This window comes from Taeniopygia guttata, chromosome 13 (genome assembly GCF_048771995.1).
Source record: "Taeniopygia guttata chromosome 13, bTaeGut7.mat, whole genome shotgun sequence".
In the NCBI taxonomy this organism is placed as follows: Eukaryota; Metazoa; Chordata; class Aves; order Passeriformes; family Estrildidae; genus Taeniopygia; species Taeniopygia guttata.
In genome coordinates, this window is record NC_133038.1 from 8,888,543 (window position 1) to 8,907,273 (window position 18,731).

Below are 18,731 nucleotides of genomic sequence, written 5' to 3' on the forward strand. Positions count from 1 at the left end.
ACCTCCTGAAGTCAAAGGGCATGGTGCTGGCGGAGGTGGCGGCGGGCGGGCTGCGGGCCCCCGGCCCCGGTGTGGCCTCGCTGCCGGCGGCTGCAGGGCCAGGAAGTGACGGGCCCGGCCGCGGCACCGGGAACGCACAGCCCATTGGGCGGCCGGGCCGGCCGGGGCTTCCGCCGCCGGGTTATGGAGCGGGAGCGGGATCGGGATCGGGATCGGGATCGGGATCGGGATCGGGATCGGGATCGGGATCGGGATCGGGATCGGGATCGGGGGTGCAGAGTGACGAATGCGGGGTGAGAGGTGAGGGATGCGGGATGCGGGGTGAGGGATGAGGGATGCGGGGTGAGGGATGCGGGGTGAGGGATGCGGGATGCGGGGTGAAGAATTCGAGGTGAGGAATGCGGGATGCGGGGTGAGGGATACGGGGTGAGGGATGAGGAATGCGGGATGAGGGGTGAGGGATGCGGGATGCGGGCCCGCGGTGCTCCCGCGGTTCGCAGGGTCCGCTCGCCGTGCCCCGCTCAGCCCCGTGGCGCTCAGGGCGCTGGCAGCACGGTATCACGGAATTATTTCGGTTGGAAAAGAGCTCCGGGATCATCGAGTCCCATCCCCACCCTGTCCCCAGCCCAGAGCACCGAGTGCCACCTCCAGCCCTTCCTGGGACGCTCCAGGGATGGGGATCCAAACCTCCCTGGGCAGTTCCAGTGCCTGAGCTCCCTTTCCATGGGGAAATTCCTGCTGATGCCCACCCTGAGGCCGTTCCCTCTCCTCCTGTCCCTGTTCCTGGAGCACAGCCCGACCCCCTGGCTGTCCCCTCCTGTCAGGAGCTGTGCAGAGCCACAAGGTTCCCCCTGAGCCTCCTTTGCTCCAGGCTGAGCCCCTTCCCAGCTCCCTCAGCCGCTCCTGGTGCTCCAGACCGGAGTGTGGAGGTGTTTCAGGCTTTGTCCAGCATCGTTTGCACTCTCAGCATCGCCCCGATAGCGGCGTGTGCCAGGGGCTGTGCCACGGGCTGTGTCTGCAGGCAGGAGAAGGTCTCACACCTCCAAGTGCCCTCAAAGGAAGGAAGAGCACCCACCCCTCCATCCCTGGGCACCATTTCAGTTTAGCTTAGATATTAGGAAGGAATTGTTCCCTGTGAGAATGGGGAGACCCTGGCACAGGTGCCCAGAGCAGCTGTGGCTGCCCCTGGATCCCTGGCAGTGCCCAAGGCCAGGCTGGACACTGGGACTGGAGCAGCCTGGGACAGTGGAAGGTGTCCCTGCCTGTGGCAACTGGTGGCACTTGAGCTTTAAGCACCCTTCCAATCCAAACCATTCCATGACTCTATGATAAGGTCTTTTAAGGGCCAGCAGAGCTCTTTCACCTGCTCTTGGAAATCTTTTTTTTTAATGCAATTTTACTGGAGACAAGGGATTAAAGTTAAAAAAGCTCCCCCTTTGATAGATGAGGCATTTCTCCAACCTTTCCGTTTTGCCTGCATGCCTTTTTCTGGCGGCATCCCTGGCAGGTTCAGTGCAGTGCACGAGGCTAATCCTGTCCTGCTCCATGCACCATCCCTGCTCCTTCCCATAATTCTGTCACCAGCTAGCAGTGTCCCTCAGGGATGCTTTGCTGCAGGCTGTGTGACTGCTGCTGTGTTCAGAATCGCTGTCGCTCACATGCAGTGCAGGAACAAAATACAACTATTCTTGCCTTTAAGTCTAAAAGCAGGGCAAGAGAAAGAGTGAGAAGACAGCAATCTGAGTATGCAATATACCGCATTTCTAATTGATTCTTTACCTTTCTTCCTCCTCCTGCTGTCATAATTTCTTTACTAAGAGATTCACATCTTTCCATTTTTTTCCCCATCACATAGGAACTAGGCCCATGCCTGCTTAAAACAAAAAAATTCAGATTGAAACAAGCAGGGCAAAACTACTGAAGAGTCAGAGCTGTTAATCGATACCATTTTCATTCAAAGAAAGAGATAATAATTCATGCTGGGAATATGAGAAACTGAACTGGAGGAGTCCCAAGTATGAGATAACACAGCATTATCCTCCAGAAGCCCTCAGGGAATAGATAAAAATAATTGGTTTTTTTGGGTTTTTTTGATCTCAGACACCTAAATTATCTGAGTGCATTGTGCGAGCACATTCAGCAGATTGATAACAGATCAGCCACAAAATCCTGCTGCACTTCACACTCTGCTCCAAAACTGAGCAGCCCAGTAAAATTAATGAGACAATTCTCATCTCTCATGAGGTCAAGCCATTGCACAGGCATAGCCAGGGGGGGAGGATCGTTGTGGAAAAAAACCAAAACAAACAGTGCCTGACGAGGTGGTTACACAACCAAGTGCTCCTGGCAAGGCCCCCACATCATTAGTTGTTATTAACTGTCCTGTGCAGAGCCATCAGCTCTCTCAGGAGCCAGGAGAGTGCTGAAGGGTTTACAAAAGCTCCTCACTTGTACCCTAGATAAATCTGGAGGTGGCCTTGAAGAGTTCCCCTCCTGCAGGCTCGAGTCTCAAGAACACAGCGCAGCGAGAGCTCGCGTTGTGCGGATTTTATTTGATTTTCCACTAAAAGGTCAGACTGGAGAAAGCAATGGGCTCAGAGCAGCTTTGCAGCTGGGTCCAGCTCGCTCACATCCTTGCCAAGGGAAGAAGAAGTTAATGCCCTGAGATAAGCCCTCATCACAATACTGTTTAATTGCATAAGGCTTCCATCGAGCTGGAGATAAGAGCAGGAATTTGTCCCCAGTCCAGCTGGGTGGGGCAGCTGAGCTCATGGAGTGTGTCAGAATGGGAACCAGAAGCAAGGGGTTCATCTGAGGTGGTTGTCCCACCATTAGAACTGGAACGAGCAAACTGATACTGACAGCTGATGGAAAAGTTAACTTTTCATGGGAGCAATAAATCAGCCTTCTTTTGACAACAGAAGGCTTAAAACTATAATTTCTCTTCAAATTGCATTGGGAATGTTCATCGGGCCAAACTGCTACTCTGACACCACTACACCAATATTTTCAGACCTCTTTAGCAACCAAGAAACCAAAGCAGGAGGATGAATTGATTTACCTAAGACTACAGAGAAAGATCAGCTTCAGTTTTAAATTAGCAAACAAATCCCTTCACTCCTAATCCATGTTCATAATTCTTCTTGTAAGAAAAAAGAGCATTTTCCTCATTCCAGATCACTTTGTTACAGATAAATCAGATCACGGATGAGTCTATCTGAATTCCTGACCAATGTCTCACAACACCAAAACTGGTACCTCCTTCCTATGAAAAAAAATAGTGGCCAAAAAGTGCTTTATTTGAACAATCTTCTTCGTTATTTATTTAATAAATTTGTTTTTGCAGGTAAAATGATTCATGTCCAGGTTTCTGGGATAGTCTTCATCTCCAGTTGCTATGCTATTTTTAAGTTTTGACTTCACATTAATGAAGTTATTACAGAGTTTATATTAATCCTTGATAATTCAGCCTTGAGGAGACTGAGGGGAGGTCTCCTGGAGCTTCCTCCGGAGGGGCAGCTCCGATCTCTGTTCCCTGAGACAGGGACAGGACCCAGGGAAGGGCTGGGGCTGAGCCAGGGGAGGGTTGGGGTGGATTTTGGGAAAGATTCTTCCCCCAGAGGGTGCTGGCACTGCCCAGGCTCCCCAGGAAATAGGCACGAGGCTGCCAGAGCTCCAGGAGGGTTTGGACAGTGCTCCAGGGATGCCCAGGGTGGGATTTTTGGGGAGTCTATGCAGGGACAGGAGCTGGACTTGGATTATCCCTTCCAACTCAGCATATTCCATGATTCTCTGAATTTTACTTATCTCAATTTTGTACTCTGGAAGTTTTCTCTTTCCCAGAAAAGTGCAACCTCAATCCTTACCTGTCCAGCACAGTTTGGACTGATCTAACATCCTGTAACACTCATATATACAATTCCCTTTTTTGTTTTTGACTCATGCCACAGCTCTTGCATGGGGAGCTTGGTGTGGGTGCAGTGACTGGGTCATGAGCAGCAGTGTTTGCCAAAGGCAAAGCTGGGTACACACACTCATCCTTCGGGTCAACTGGCCTTCGTTCATCAGTGGGGAATGTGCCATGACTCTGAGCAAGGTGCAGTGCTTATTCACTTATTCCCCTTCTGCTGCAGAGGCCAAAAGCTGCCCCGTGGCTTTTCTTTGGCATGTTGCGAGGCAGGGCCCACCCCAGGCCATTTCCCCGGGTGATTTTATTTCATTTACAGCGCTGGTGTGGCGGGGTGGGCTGGGAATGGCAGTGAGCGCATTGCTCCGCGGGGCGGGTGCCCCCGATTATGTGTTGTGTTCTGCAGGGTGTGGCCTGGAGCCCTGAGCCGCTCAGGAAAAGGAAAAAACACTGCAGAGAATGAAAAGGAAAAAAAAAATGGTATAAAGCGTTTTCAAAATATAAATAACGGCGTTTGAGGAAATCTTGCTGAAGGAACAGGATGCGCGTGGAGGTGAAGAATTCAAATACAAGTGCTGTGCTAAGTATAATCAGTAATGAAAGTTCAGCCCTTCCTCTTAGGATTTGGATAAGCTGTGTGTTGGCAGTACTCCCCAAATTCCAGGGAACAAAAAGCAAGCTTTACATGTTGTCTTAAAGTCTTGTTGCAGCGTGGTTTGTTTATCATTACCACTTGTAATGCTGTCCAGCTATTTTTGCAAGATTAGACTTAAAATACACAATAAAATAAATGAATATCTACTGAATTTACTGTGTAAGTTACCTCTTTATTGAATAGCTACACTCTTTCCTTAAGAAGACATAACAACCACCTCTCTTCTTCTTCCTGCTCAATAGGCAGAAGAAATAATCTCATTATTTTTCAGTCACAGGGATGGGTACAGCTGATGTTTATAAGTGTGGAGAAGGGGATCTGTGAAGCCACATGGCCTTTCCCTTGTGCTGTGACACTGGGAAAATGCTCAGGGGAATCTGCCACTCTTGAAGCCCCTAAAAAATTTACCCTGTTTTTAATACAAACTGCCTATTTTCAAGCCTGTTTCCTGGCACGTTTTGGGTGCCAGGAATTTACTATGGGAAAGTCACAGCGAGCAGAACATTTTTTGTATTTTTGTATTTTATTTCTTTTTCCAGTGTGGAAATGAATGCCACAAGGGAGTTGCAGCCCCTGTCCCAGGCTTACCTCATGCTTTGTACAGCACCCCTGTGGTGGTGAGTGTTCAGTGTGGTTCAGGAGACTGCAAACACCTGGCCAAAGGTCATGGTCAAAGGGAGATGCAAGTTAACAGTTAACTAGGCTGAAATCCTGGATAGAGGACTTTGAACACTAAGAGGGCCAGATCTCAAGGAGAGCTGGGATTAGCAGAAGAGAGTCGAGGGTTACACCTGATTCTCAATGCTGCGTAGTGAGTTAAATGCCTTAAATTCCCTTTACTCTGGAGAGGAATAATTCAGGACCAAGACTTGAAGGACTCAAGTGGGCTGTACACTGATGGTGAGATTCCGATGTCAGCCAGTGGGAAATCCTCTCACTGTGAAACTCATATAGAGCCACAAAGTGTTTGCTTCTGGACTTCGATAACACATTTGGCATCCACATCTAAATCAGTCTTGTCAGTGAAAATATGCCTGGGAGATGAGCTTAAATACTCTGCTTTAAATACTCACTGAGTGCTGGAGAGCCCTTCCCTGGGAGACAGGTGTGGACCTTTGACACAGAATGTGTGAGAAACTTGAGGGCATGAAAGGAAGGGAGGAAAATGTGCTCTGCCCAACCTCTGAAGGCTGAGGCACTGTGTGACCAGAAGTGGAGAACTTCTGGAGCTGAATTAGGGCTTTTACCTTGGAAACAGCTACTGTGCTTGGATACTCTTGGAATCTGCAGGTATTGATGATTCTGAGATTATAGAAAGTCTCTGTCTGTCAGCCCACTGCCAAAGAAGAAGCCATAATTCGTCTGTGCTGGTTTCAAGGTTGTTTATTCTGTTTATCTCTAACATGTTCTGCTGCCCTGCCGCAGCTCTGTCCTGCAGGGCAGCGTGTGGGGCTCTGCCCTCAGTGGGATGTTACAAACATTAAATACCACAAACTACCTGTGCTGGATTTACAATAACGTGCCAATATCTGTCACCTACGTTGGACAGTGTGTCCCCAGCCTGAACCAACAGAAAAATGCCAACACCACAGTGAAACATGGAGGGCATGAAGAAGGAGAAAAAGGACAAGACACACCCAATTTCCTCCATCTTGTCCCTTTGGACCCCTCATCTAGAATCCTAAAATTTTATTTTTGCACCCGTGCCACACTTAATTATTACTCATATCAAACACTCAGAGCTGGTAATTCATCCTGTAAGACTGAAAACTCTTTTCCATGGACAGAGATCACAGCCAGTGTCTCTGGGGGCTCTGTCCAGGGGGGTTCCTGACCCCTGCCAGGGTCCCAGACCTGCCAGGGCAGCCAGAGGGAAGCTCTGGATTCCCACAGGATACTGGAGGAGGGGTCCCTGACTCACTGATATTACATACCTATAAGCACTCCTGAGACTTCCCTGCTGGTGCCTACATCATGCCTGGGAAATTGGGTCTGGGAGGTCTTCCTGACAAAAGCCCCACTGATTTCTGGATGAGGAGGTGAGGAGCAGCTGAGGGAATTGAGCCCACGCAGAGCAGTGGGGCACGACAAGGCTCCAGCCCTCGTGGCACCTCGGGCAGCGTTCCCCAGGAGCTGCAGGCACCGAGAGCATCTGAGCAGGGCTGGCAGAGCTTCCCTGGGCTGCTCTCACCAGCACAGGCGCCAGCACAGTCTGCAGGAGTTGCACTTTGGTGCCTGAGTGCTGCTTTGGATGTCTCCCAGAGCCGCTGCACGGGCACCGAGGCTCAGCAGGGATGAGGATGCTGTGCCACAATGACCTCTCTGAGTGGGTGGCTTCATCCCAGCTGGGAGCTCTGCAAACCAGCAATACGTGGAAATCAGCTTTTTACAGCAGAACCACTATGGGAGGATTCAGCAGCGCTAGGCCGTAGTGAAAAATGCGTATTTTATCATTGGCTTTTCGCAAATGTTACAATGAATATTATTTGTGTGATGTTAGAAAGTTGTGCTGTATTAATTCTCTTAAGTAGTGTGTTAAATGTAGTTTTAAGTTACAACATAATGTTAAAATAGAAACTCTGTAATATAGAATTTGTTGCAAGCTCAAACAAAAAGAGGAGATAATCAACTCTTCACACAGAAATATCAGCAAAAGAAGCCCATAAAAAGTTACTACCTCCTCATCAAAAAAAACAAACATTCTTACACCTTCACTCCATCTTTTTAAAACCACCCAAATTAAAGCAAGAAGTTAACAAAAACCAAAAATAGTTCTTAATTTACAAAGAATTTATACATCATGTATGAAATATATGAATATGCAACAAGCTATTGCTTTTAAAGTTATTCCTTTGTTCAGAAAGTATACTTTTTCATAACTTAGTGTCCAAGAACATCCAAACATCCATAATTCTTTACTTTTTATTGTCTTATAATTGTCCTAAGTCTAAATTTTATTACTCGAATTATATTATATATATTATATATATTATATATAAATATATTATATTACTATTTTTATAACCATTTTATCACTATTAAACTTTTACAATTTTAAAAACCAAGTGATTAGCGTTTTTCACAATCACAAAGGCCCTCAGGCAGCAAAGAATTGAACCCAAACAACAGCTTGACAAGGAGGAATTTCTCAAACAAGGCTCTGGAAGTTTCCTTGGAAGACTTGCCAGCTCCTGCTGTGGGCAGCCAGTGCTGCTGCTGCAGCTTAGTGGGTTTCTGCCATCCTCTGCCCCTCTGGAGCCAGCCCTGTGCGTGAGATGTTGAACTGCACTTCCCTGCCTTGCTTTTGGCATGTCCTCTGTGCTGCCTTATCAGCGTTCTCAGGGATTTCCTCTAGATACTGTCCAGCTGAGTAAGCCCAATGGGACACTACAGACAAGAAATACATACCTATTTTTTTTCCCATCTTTTTCATAGTAAGGATATGGATTTTTAATTGCGGCCTCTGCTGCAAATGAGACTTGTGTTTTCCTTGTTCTCACTCGGTCTCTTGGCACTGCTGGGATGGTCAGGGAATTGGGGAGGTTTTGTCAGTGCTAAAGAATCTGTTGCAGAAAGCAGGGTGTGGCCAAAGAAAAATATTTTATAAAGATGTTTTATTAACCCTCTAATGAATTAAGGCAGAAATCATTATCTCTGGCCTTATTTCGTCTGCAGGAACACCTTCCACTGCCCCAGGCTGCTCCAAGCTCCATCCAGCCTGGCCTTGGACACTTCCAGGGATGCAGGGGCAGCCACAGCTGCTCTGGGCACCCTGTGCCAGGGCATCAACTCCCTGACAGGGAAGAATTTCTTCCCATCTAGAGCTGCTTTCTTTCAGTTTGAGGCCATTCCCCCTTGTCCTGTCACTACACACTCTTGTAAACAGTATCTGGCCTCAGATTTGGGGTGGGGTTTGTTTTGGTGGTCAGTTCCAGATGCCTTGTGACCCAATCCATCCTTGGTGCCAGCTCCAGCAATCACCACTTGGCCAAACAGAGACTCCACAATGTCTCAAGGTGTTGGCTTGAGATAGGGTGAGGAGAGTGCTGTAAGACACAGCATGCAAGGGAGCAGTGGAAAGATAGGAGTAAATGGAGAGAGAAACTGCTGGAGAAGGGAATTCCCAGCAGAAGGGAACTGGGAACAAACAGACCACACATGTAGGCATGTGCAGGAACTTGGAGGTGAGGATAAATCCAGCTTAAGGCAGAAGCTAAGAGGAGATGTGCTTGGGGGAGATGAATGGTCAGAAATGAAGTGAAAGGTTCCTTTCAAATGATGGTGTGCAAAATCAGAAATCACTCCACCACAGCAACAAATAAACCCTTCCAGAAAACTCCTCCAGCCTTCAGAGAAAGACAGGCCCAGCAGTCTCCAGACTTCTCCCTCACCAAAGAACACTCTTTTCACCCTGTCTCTGCTGAGGCCGTTTCATGGCTTCTTGCTCAAGTTTCTCACAGGAGAAAGAACAAAATCCTGTCCTCCTCACGTTGTGATGATAAGCCTGCAGTGGAGTTAGCTGGGATTTATTTTAATTGGACTTTTTTGCTTTTTTCCTGGCACTTTAAAGTTTATGAACGGAAAGGATCAGTCTGACTCAGAGACTGGGCTACTTCCAAACATTCATCTTAGCTGCCATATGCTAATGCACCTTGGCTCTGATGCATCCTATGGTGTAAATATGTCTGTACCTTTCATTTCTGGTGTCAGAGGCCGCTGAGGGGAACATGTCAGGCTCTTGGGCAGATTGTGATTGCCTGGCATGCAATCTGCAGGCATTGGATGAGGTTCTGGGAGGAAGAAGGTCTAGAAAACATCCCTATCGTGTTCTCTTGAAGTCCCTGTTTTAGCATTCTGCAATATTGGTTGCCAAAGTTATGATGGCCAGGGAAATTTTTCGGCCTTTGCTAACTCTGAAATCTGTACAAAGATCTTGGTTATTCCAGTTCTGAGCTCTAGGCAATGAAACACTGGAATATTTGGTATAATATTTAGCCCCTTCTGTTTTAGTTGGCTTTGTTTTATGGGTATAACAAACACGTAAAAATGACTGTCCTGCTCATCATGACTTCTCCAGCACTGAAACATTAGTCTCTCATCCTTTGTGTTTCACTTTCTTCCATTCTTCATCCCAAATGTTTCCATTCTACTGATTTCAATCTTCATTCACTGTTTGAGGGCGTACACTGAAAGTGTTTGGTATTTCCCTGCCCCTTCCTCATCTTCTTACTCACTCACTCTCTTCCCTGAAATCATTGTGGGAAGAACCCTATTAAAAAAAAATGAAGAAAGAAAAGAAAACTTTCCAATTCTCCTTATTTCAATGGAATTTCCCTGATGTCCTTTTTCCATATCAGTGGATGTTTTTTGCTGGTGACAATGGTGTGAACAGCATCAGGAAGAAGAAAACTTCATTACAGAGGCAGCCACTGAGGCTAACATCAGCCTAATGAAACTGATTTTCCTGGATTCCCTCTCAAACCTGTGTACAGGAAAAGGTCTCCTCCAGAGGTAAGTCAGAGCCATGGAGGACATAGGCTGTCCACAGAGGTTAACTCCTTGAGCCTAAAACTTCAAAGCTTAAAGAGATCAAAACCCACTCTTGTTCAGGGGAGTCACAGCAGACAGATTCCCCGTCCCAGTGTTGTGGACTTGTTCCTGACATGGAGAAGGATGTTCTCAGCCGAGTTACCACTGGTTTGTAGTGCAGGACAACATCCCTCAGCCCTCTTCCAATATTCTAAGCAGTCCTCTGGCCTTGGTTGATACATGGGAACTGATGTAAACTGTGATGTTAATTCACACAAGGCCTTTCTCCAGGAGGACAGAGATTTAATGGACGCTTGGTGGACACCAAGCTACAGCCAGCAAAGCCTTGCAGAGGAGATGTAGGAGATGGAATAGGAGAAGCTCAGCTTTCCCACGCTGCAGGGAAATTTCCCGGGCAGGTTTTACATTTTGCTATTTCCCCACATGGAGGCTCTGTGAGAGCCTGGACGTTGGGGACACGGGAGTGACGGAGGACACAGCCATCCCCTCGCCATCAGGAGCCCCGTCACAGTGACAAGGCAGAGATGAATCATGGCTGGAGCTGCTCTGTGTAAATGAGGAACCTCTGGTGTTCCCCTGGTCCCGTGGGGCCACGTAAAGTTCACGTAGGTGACGTTCTGTTCCCATGTCCCTGCCGAGGCGGGGCAGGGAAATGGGGTGAGGTGGCTGTGGTTGCCCCAGAGAGGGCAATAATTGGTCAAAACTGGTGGGAAGATGAAAGTGACCCCCTGGAAGGGAAAGTTCCTTCCCAGCACCAGTGCCTGGAGAAAATTTGCTGTTGCCTTTTGCTGTTAATTGCAAAAGCGATTGAGCCACTGCTGGTAGATGCTGGAGGGGGGAGCCAGAGAAGGGGGAAGTGAAGAATTTCAGCAGCGAGTTCTCTCGCTGTGAAATCAATCCGTTTTAGTAAGATTTATGGGTCATCTGTGACACAGCTGAGAAACTTATTTGGGAATAAATAAAGAAAGGTCCTGCTGCTGAGTGGCACGATGCTGCAGTCCCTGTCCCGGTGGCCTTGTGTGGGCAGCACATCCCAGGCAGGAGCGCTGAGGGGGAGGAGTGGAAGCGTGAAGCAGCAGCGCAGTGGAATCGTGGCCATCCAAAACCACTGATAATATTATTTCAGGTGGAGGACCAAACTCTGTGACTCACCCCCACAAAAATCACGCTGAAGTTTGCTGAAGACAGTGGAATGGATCTAGTGTAGGACGAATCTGAGGGAGAATGGCAGCCCCCAAAAGGCTGTCCTCGGTGGCTGTGTGGTTCTGAGGTGCTGTGATTCATGTGGACACAGCCCTGCTGCAGATGATGCAGGCAGCCCAGAGGTGTGAAAAAGCTGACAAGCCTGAAAGGCTTTTCTTGCATTGGTTATGTTGGTTCAAATCAGAAAAAAGATTTAATTGACTCCAGTGGGAGTTTTGCTTGAGTAAGGACTTAGGAGCTGAAGTGAGAGATGAAAAATAAAATGTACCTTGCTCACAGAAGTGACTCCCTTCATTTACTCTAAAAGAGATGCAAGAAACTTTCTTTAAACAATTTCAGAATGCATATCACTTTTTTTGGGGTCAGTATTCAACACATTTACTCTTACATATATGATTGTTTCTTTATATCTTCTTTACATCTTCTTTATACGTAGATGTTATCTGTCACACTCTACAAAAGTTTTCTCATCCCTTACAGTCATCCAAATTTGATAATGCTCAGTACATTTAATTTAATTACCCTTTTCCCCCTCTTCATTCATTCAGACACCTACCTGTTTTAACCCTACCCTTGTTAGCAGTGCAGCCACAGCACCCATGTGTGCTTCGACTTCCAGAGAGGTCTGCAGTAAATTTCCCAGGCAGGTGATGGATTGATGCAACTCTCATTTCTCACTGAATGTAAAGGTCAGTCTTATAATGCTGAGAGGGCCTCCATGAGCTAAGTCCTTCATGTGTTTTTGCTCTTTTCATTACCTGTTCCCCACCCTGTCCCACAGTGTAATGGCTGATAATTGAGCTCTTTTCAGTGGTGTGGCTCCTGCTCCATTGAAGGCAGGAGTTTTTCCTCAGCAGAAAGCTGACTCATAAGGATGCTGCCTTCTATCCTTAGGAAAAGTGAGTCACTAATGGATTTTTCATTATACATTCAAGTAACATGGGCTGAAATTTTGTTCTACCAGTCTTGTCTTAGGTAGTGTTTGGAAGCATTTTAGATTTGGTATTTGAGTTATGTCTTAGTGAGGCCCTTGAGATACAAAAGATGCTGTACAAGGAGCTGGTTTGTATTGTATGCTGTGAGTATTCCCATTAACCTCAGCAGTGCCGTGGTTTCCCTCTGTGTGCTGTGTCCTTCCGTAGCTAAAATCCCATAAAACCCTTTTACACCTGCATCAGCAAGTTCAGCATCTGTTTTCAACAGACAGAAAGAGTTGAGAGTCGGTTTTCAAAGCTGTACAAAAGCTGAGAAAGCTGAGGCATAACTGAAATAATATGAATCCCATGGCCTCTATTGCATTAATTGAAATAGTCAATTTGATCAGGCAGCAATAATTTGGTTTTCCTTCAGACAAGCAGTGAAGATTCACCACTTCACAATGGCCCATGACAGAAAGTTAAATATTATTGTTTCTATTTTATAAATAAGGGAATTATATTCAGAGATTAAGTTGTGATAGGGAGGCAGTGGGATTATTGTGGATGGAACCCAGGAGTCCTGTATGTTTTTTTCCCAAATGAAACAATAACTTTGCATCAAAGATTTTGCTGTATTTACAGTCACTGCTGTTTAACTCTGAGCAACGTCCATGCAAAGGAGATCTGGGAGAATCTAGATTTGAATGAATGTAGATGTAGCTTAGAATGAATTAGGATGTAGGTTTGCAGCTTTTGCCTGTCCACGTTGCATTCTGTTAAACTCCCTTTGCAGGGGTTTAAGGGGGAAGCCTGAATGTCTCTGCTGCTGACTGCAGCTGTTATTTAAAGCTGTGTGATGAGGATGCAAAAGGGATGCTGCTGGGTGGATGCTTTGTTCTTCGTTGCACAGAAGTGGCTGTGCCGCAATGACAAGTTTGTAAATCATAGGGAGTTCCGTTCTCACACCACCCAATAACCTCACAATCTCTCTGTCAACTTCCTGAGGGCCTTGGGAAGCTATAATCTGCGACAAAAATGGGAGTTGGAATGGTTTATATCAAAGCTGAAAAGTTGGGGCTGGCTGACCTTTTCATTTTGAGCAAATGCACTCATTTCCTTTGCGTTGCTTCGCTGTTTCCTCCTGAACTCGGCATAATAGGAAATCCTCCAGGATTGTTCTCCTTAATCAGTGGCTCCATTGTGCCAGCCTCTGTTCCCTTCAGGAGCAGTTTTACACGTGGAGCATCATTCTCTGGGCTCTCAGGCATCAGTGCCCCACAAACTCAGAGGAATTTCAGCTGCCGTGGCTGAGAGCACACCAGGGGCAGCAGGTGCTAAATTCAGGGAGCTGCCAGAGTAAAGAAACAGCACTCTGATTTTCAGTTCATTAAAAAAAAAAAACCTCACTGGATTTTACAGTGACATTTCCCAGTGCTTGTGATTAGGCTTAGATGAATAATGAAAATGAGTGGCTCGTAAATTTAGATTTCGCTTCATTTCCATACGTGGGGGGATGTCATTTGTTGTCATGTCACTGCTAATATTTGCATAGTCATCTGGCAATTATAAAGCAGGCATATGAATCTTTAGGACAAATAACTTCTCCAGAAATATATTCTGGAATGCCTAGTAATTATGACTAGCACATCATTTTTCTTTTTCTTTTTTATTCCTCTTTCTCATTCAGTCAGGAAGTTCCACGCTGTGGCTGTACAGCCCAAACTACAGATGGAGCAGCATTTGTATACACACATCTATCTCAAAATTAGGCAAGTATTTAGAAATAAAAGATGTACTGGCAATCACCTAAAACTGTTTGGAAAACAAAAGTGAGGCTGAAGTTGCCAAAAAAGATTATTTGTGTTGGTAACCTCGGCTTTGTGAAGCACAACAGAAATGAAAACAGTGGCAGGTCAGTTCTCAGGAAGAGCTGAAGCTTCACCAAATCTTATCTTCTGTTTCCTGTTGCAGCAGGGAGTTGTTGACATCATGTTCCTGCACATGCAATATGCAAAAAGAGCTCAGGGCTCATCACTCTGTTTTGGCACAAACATAACAACTTCTGCTCGTTGCTACTGGTTTTGTGCTGTCCTGCTTTCCTCCACTCGAGTTGTTGTCTGAGGGGAACCAGGCAGCTTCTGCAGGTGTCTCACAGCACTCTCAGTTTTTTGCTCTCTCGTGGTGTTCAAGTGCAGCTTGCAGGAAAAACCAGCAGCGTTCAGGGGGATTTGGGCAGTGTGTGACCCATTCCTTAGGCACAAATTCCATGGGAAGCACTTGTGTGGCAGCATGGTTGCCAAAAACAGCCTAAACCCCAGGACAGCCCTTCATGCATTTCCACTGGAGTCAAACCTCCAGGGAAATGAGGTTAGGGGAGGTGGTGACGATGATAATAGCAAATAATGCACGCTCCCCTGGGATCTTGGCTGCCTATCAAGACAGACTGCCTGATGAGGAGATGCATCTGTCTGTCTCCAGTCCCTTCAAAGTATCTGCAAGGCACCATTTTTTGCAATTACAAAGGACTGCAGATGAGAACATGCCCCATAAGAAGCAATCCAGCAGCATTTGTCCCAGACTTCTGTCTCTCATCTCCATAATCGTTCTCATCTCAACTCCTCAGACATTAGCAAGCCAAATCTCAGAACAGCTCTGCCAAGTGCTGACACTGGGAGCAGTGGCAGCCCAGGAGCCTCCGGGTTTGTCCTTTTCTGCTCCTGCTGAGCTTTGTTTGCATGGGGATGAGCCAAGGGGGGCAAAGGGAAGGGATGGGGGTCAGTGAGTGGATCTGTTTGCCCCCAGTGGGGACTGGGGCTCTGCCAGAGCACTTTGCCAAGGCCTTCTGCAGGAAGTTTGCAGAAATCACCTGCCCCAGCCGTGCAGCACCGCTGGGGAGGGGGCTCTGTGCCAAGTGCTGAACGGGACGGGAGCACATCTACGGTGACGTTGGTGGCTTTCCTGTTGCTGGCAGTGCCACGTCGAAAAGAGGAAGGGCAGCCCCGTGGGGAGCACTGCATCACCCCAGAACACTCTCCTTCCAGTCCCTCAGCTTCCACTGGCTCTGTTCTTCCCAGGAAAACAGGACCAGCTGTGCTCCCCTTCCTCCCGGGTGCTGTACAGGCCATGCTGCTTTCTAAGGGAACAAACCCAGCCCAGTGCCCTTCTGAAAGAATAATCCCATCCCAGTGCCTTCTTAAGGGAACAAACCCCATCCCAGTGCCTTTCTAAGAATAAAACCCCATCCCAGTCCCTTTCTGAAAGAACAAACCCCATCCCAGTTCCTTTCTAAGGGAACAAACCCCATCCCAGTGCCTTTCTAAGGGAATAAACCCCATCCCAGTGCCTTTCTAAGGGAACAAACCCCATCCCAGTGCCTTTCTAAGAATAAAACCCCATCCCAGTCCCTTTCTGAAAGAACAAACCCCATCCCAGTCCCTTTCTAAAAGAACAAACCCCATCCCAGTGCCCTGGCTTGCCCACAGGATCCCCTCCTTTGCCACTGCAGGCAGCACCGAACTGAATTCCAGTAAATAATTAAGCAAGATAAACAGGCTTTGGCAGTAGCAGGACAGGTCTCCCCCCAACCCGTGGACTTTGTGTGAGAGCAAACAGAGTCCAGGGCACCTCTCAGGGCACACAGGCAACACTCAAAAACATATTTTCTGCTAAAGTCCAAAGGGAAGTCGGTATTTGCCATGATTTGGGATCACAATAACCTTCTGCACTCTCCTATCTAATCCTGTACTCATCCAAGGTTGGGCTAAGTATTTGTTTTGGTTATTCTTGACATGTTTGATAATGAGGAACCAAACGCTGCCTGGCCCATCCTCTCACTCTTGGGCTGGTTTATTGGTGCTGATTCTCATCATTTTATCTTTGGGCTCGTGACATGCAGCCACTCAGGTTTAGTCACATCTGCCATTCCACATGGCCTATTTAAGCTATGTCCAAAGGAAAATAACCTTTGTTCAAGATATTTGCTCTTGATTCTTTTTTTGCAAGCTGCTGATTATCAGTGTTGTAAAATGAGATGATTTTTCATGTCCTTATTTCTAGAACCTGACTCTAGATTCATTCTCATGAGTTGTTTTGTCCCAGATACTCTAAGAAATCAGCAGGATTTGTCCCTCTGGTCTCTTCTAGCACACAGAGCACAACAGAGGAACAAGCACGAAGCCTGTAGATCCCTCTCAACTAAAATTTGAAATTTTAGAGGAGCTTTGCTACCCGTTTCCTGTTGATAGCCCTTGAAAACCTGGATGATCTCATCTTTAGAGTGCCCTGAGCTGTCAGAAACAGAAGGTTCTCTTCTAGAAAGTCACGGTGCAAGTGGCAGTTTCCAAGCCCAGGAGATGCTCAGGGCTGGGAGTGTGAGGCTGCTCGGGTGGTCCCTGTGGTGCCTTCAGGATATTTGACAGAGGAAGGGGGAAGGAGAGATCCTGGCACCTCCAAGGGAGCCCCAGTGGGAAATTTCCTGGCAGACAGAGCAGCTTTAGGACTCCACTGGGTACATCTGTCACTCCCTTCCCCCTGCATGGACTGCTCTGGTGCTGTAATTGCCACATAAACTCTCAGACATCGCTTTTGCCAGAGGATTTTCTTTCTCAGCCTTTGAAAACAAAGTTAAATATAACCATTCTTCTCCTGCAGACAGAGAAACTGAGGCACAGAGGATCTGAAGGAAGGTTAGGCAGTAAATCCCAGGTGTCCTGATTTCCTCTCACCCAGATGAATCCCTAGAACTCACTATCTCCTGTAATAAAGCTTAGCTCAGAGACTTATTCTGAAATGTAATTAATATGCAAAGTGCTTTGATCCCCTCTGATGAAAGATTCCGTGTAATTTGCTACCATTTTTTAAATTAATACCTCTAACTGCAGCAGTAAGAAAAATATGGATAATTCATTTGCTATTTTTGGGGAAAGGGCTGAGTCTTTTACTCCAGGAGTTTTAGGCTACAGTCATTTTCAAGAGGAGGGCTGGAGGTTGCTGCTGCTGTCGAAACACTTAAAAAAAAGTGAGGATTAACAAACATCCAGTGTGTTCTGGGATCCTGGCTCTGGAGGGGTGAGTTCCCCCCTGAGGATGACTAACAGCAGGATGTGGGACATAATTTGCATGTTCTCTGCCTCTGCTGCAATCATTTGTGTATTGGATACTTGAATTATACATTACACAGAAGGTCGCCCACTTGCCAAGCTGACAGCCCTGCTGAGCAGAGCACAGCCCTGGACAGGGGGCTGATGTTATTTCAAGAAATGCTCAGTGCTGGGCTCAAAAAAAAAAAAAAAAAAAAAAAAAAAAAAAAAAAAAAAGTAGTTCAGTGTATGAGAGTGGAATTTGTCACTGAATATACTTCAGGGATTGTTTACTCATTCTGATCATGCTCCTGCCAGCTCTGACTTTCACCTATTTTGCATCTGCTTCTGTTCTTGTCCTGAGGTGAGTTGGATGCTGCTGGGAGGTGACAGAAGTCATCCCTACACACTCCAGCGCTCCTTCTCCCAGGAGATCCAGCCTGGACAGGGGCACATTCCCTCTGGTATTCCAGAGAAATCCCAGCTTGGAAGGGACCACAGAGGGTCCCTGGTGCCACCTCCCTGCTCCAGCAGGGCCATCCCAGGGCACAGGGCACAGGATTGCATCCAGAAAATTCTGAAATATCCACAGAGAGGGAGACTCCATCCCCTCTCTGCTCTCTGTTCAGGGCTGGGCACTGCACAGGAGAATCTCCTTCATGTTCAGGTGTATCAGTTTCTATCCATTGCCTTTTGTCCCTGCTTTCCAAAGGAGATGAGAGTTCCCTGCTCTCCTTGCAGCCTGCTTGGACTGTTCTTCACTGACAGAAAGACACCAGGGGTGCTTTTTCTACTGCCCTGCTCAGAAAAAAGCCCAAACCCTCTAATAAAAGCTCAGAAAGTAATTTTTGTACCTCTCCTGTCCAGGAGAACAGACCTCACAGCATCTCCCAGTGCAGCCAGCCTCTCTGAGAAATCATCCTTCACAAACTGAAATCCCATGAGAGAAGCAGTGATCACACTTTTCCCCTTCACAATATTATTTTTTCTGGCAGTGCTGACCACAAGAAAACAAATGAAAAAAAAAAAGGAAGTGATTCAAAGCTAAGTGACAGAGCGCACTCATCTATCATCTGATCAGTTTTCTGCTGGTGGTCACACTACCTTGCTGTACCCAGGCTTAAATTTAAGTCTGTGTCATCCCAAATTCTAATTCCCAAGCAAAAACACTGGATTTATTAACAGGTTCCAGTAGGCCCTGTGCCTTTTTTCTGCTGTGGATTGGTCCCAACTGGACAACCCATGGCAGCGGGGACCATTGTATCAAATGCTTTAATCAGAAAGATGTGAACAATTTTCTTTGGTATTTTCACTGACGGCTCAAATCTTTTAGTTAACAATTGTTCACTAGACCACACTCACATTTCCCCTTCCCTTCTTTTCCTTTCCCTTCTTTTCCCACGGTTTCAAAATCTGAATGG

General features: G+C 46.8%; 1 protein-coding gene and 1 long non-coding RNA gene across 2 annotated transcripts in view; one reads left to right on the plus strand and one right to left on the minus strand.

Moving 5' to 3' along the window:
- ERGIC1 (endoplasmic reticulum-golgi intermediate compartment 1) overlaps positions 1–226 on the minus strand; it is a 57,889-nt gene extending 57,663 nt beyond the window's left edge. The window contains exon 1 of the mRNA XM_002195755.7: positions 3–226. Within this exon, the coding sequence (XP_002195791.2) occupies positions 3–145 (143 nt within the window). The 5' untranslated portion in view covers positions 146–226. The remainder of the gene's footprint in view (positions 1–2) is intronic.
- Positions 227–433: 207 nt separating this feature from the next.
- LOC115497108 (uncharacterized) lies at positions 434–4,713 on the plus strand. The gene is made up of 2 exons (XR_003962684.4): positions 434–4,096; positions 4,314–4,713. It is a non-coding gene; the product is annotated as an uncharacterized lncRNA (long non-coding RNA).
- Positions 4,714–18,731: the final 14,018 nt, after the last annotated feature.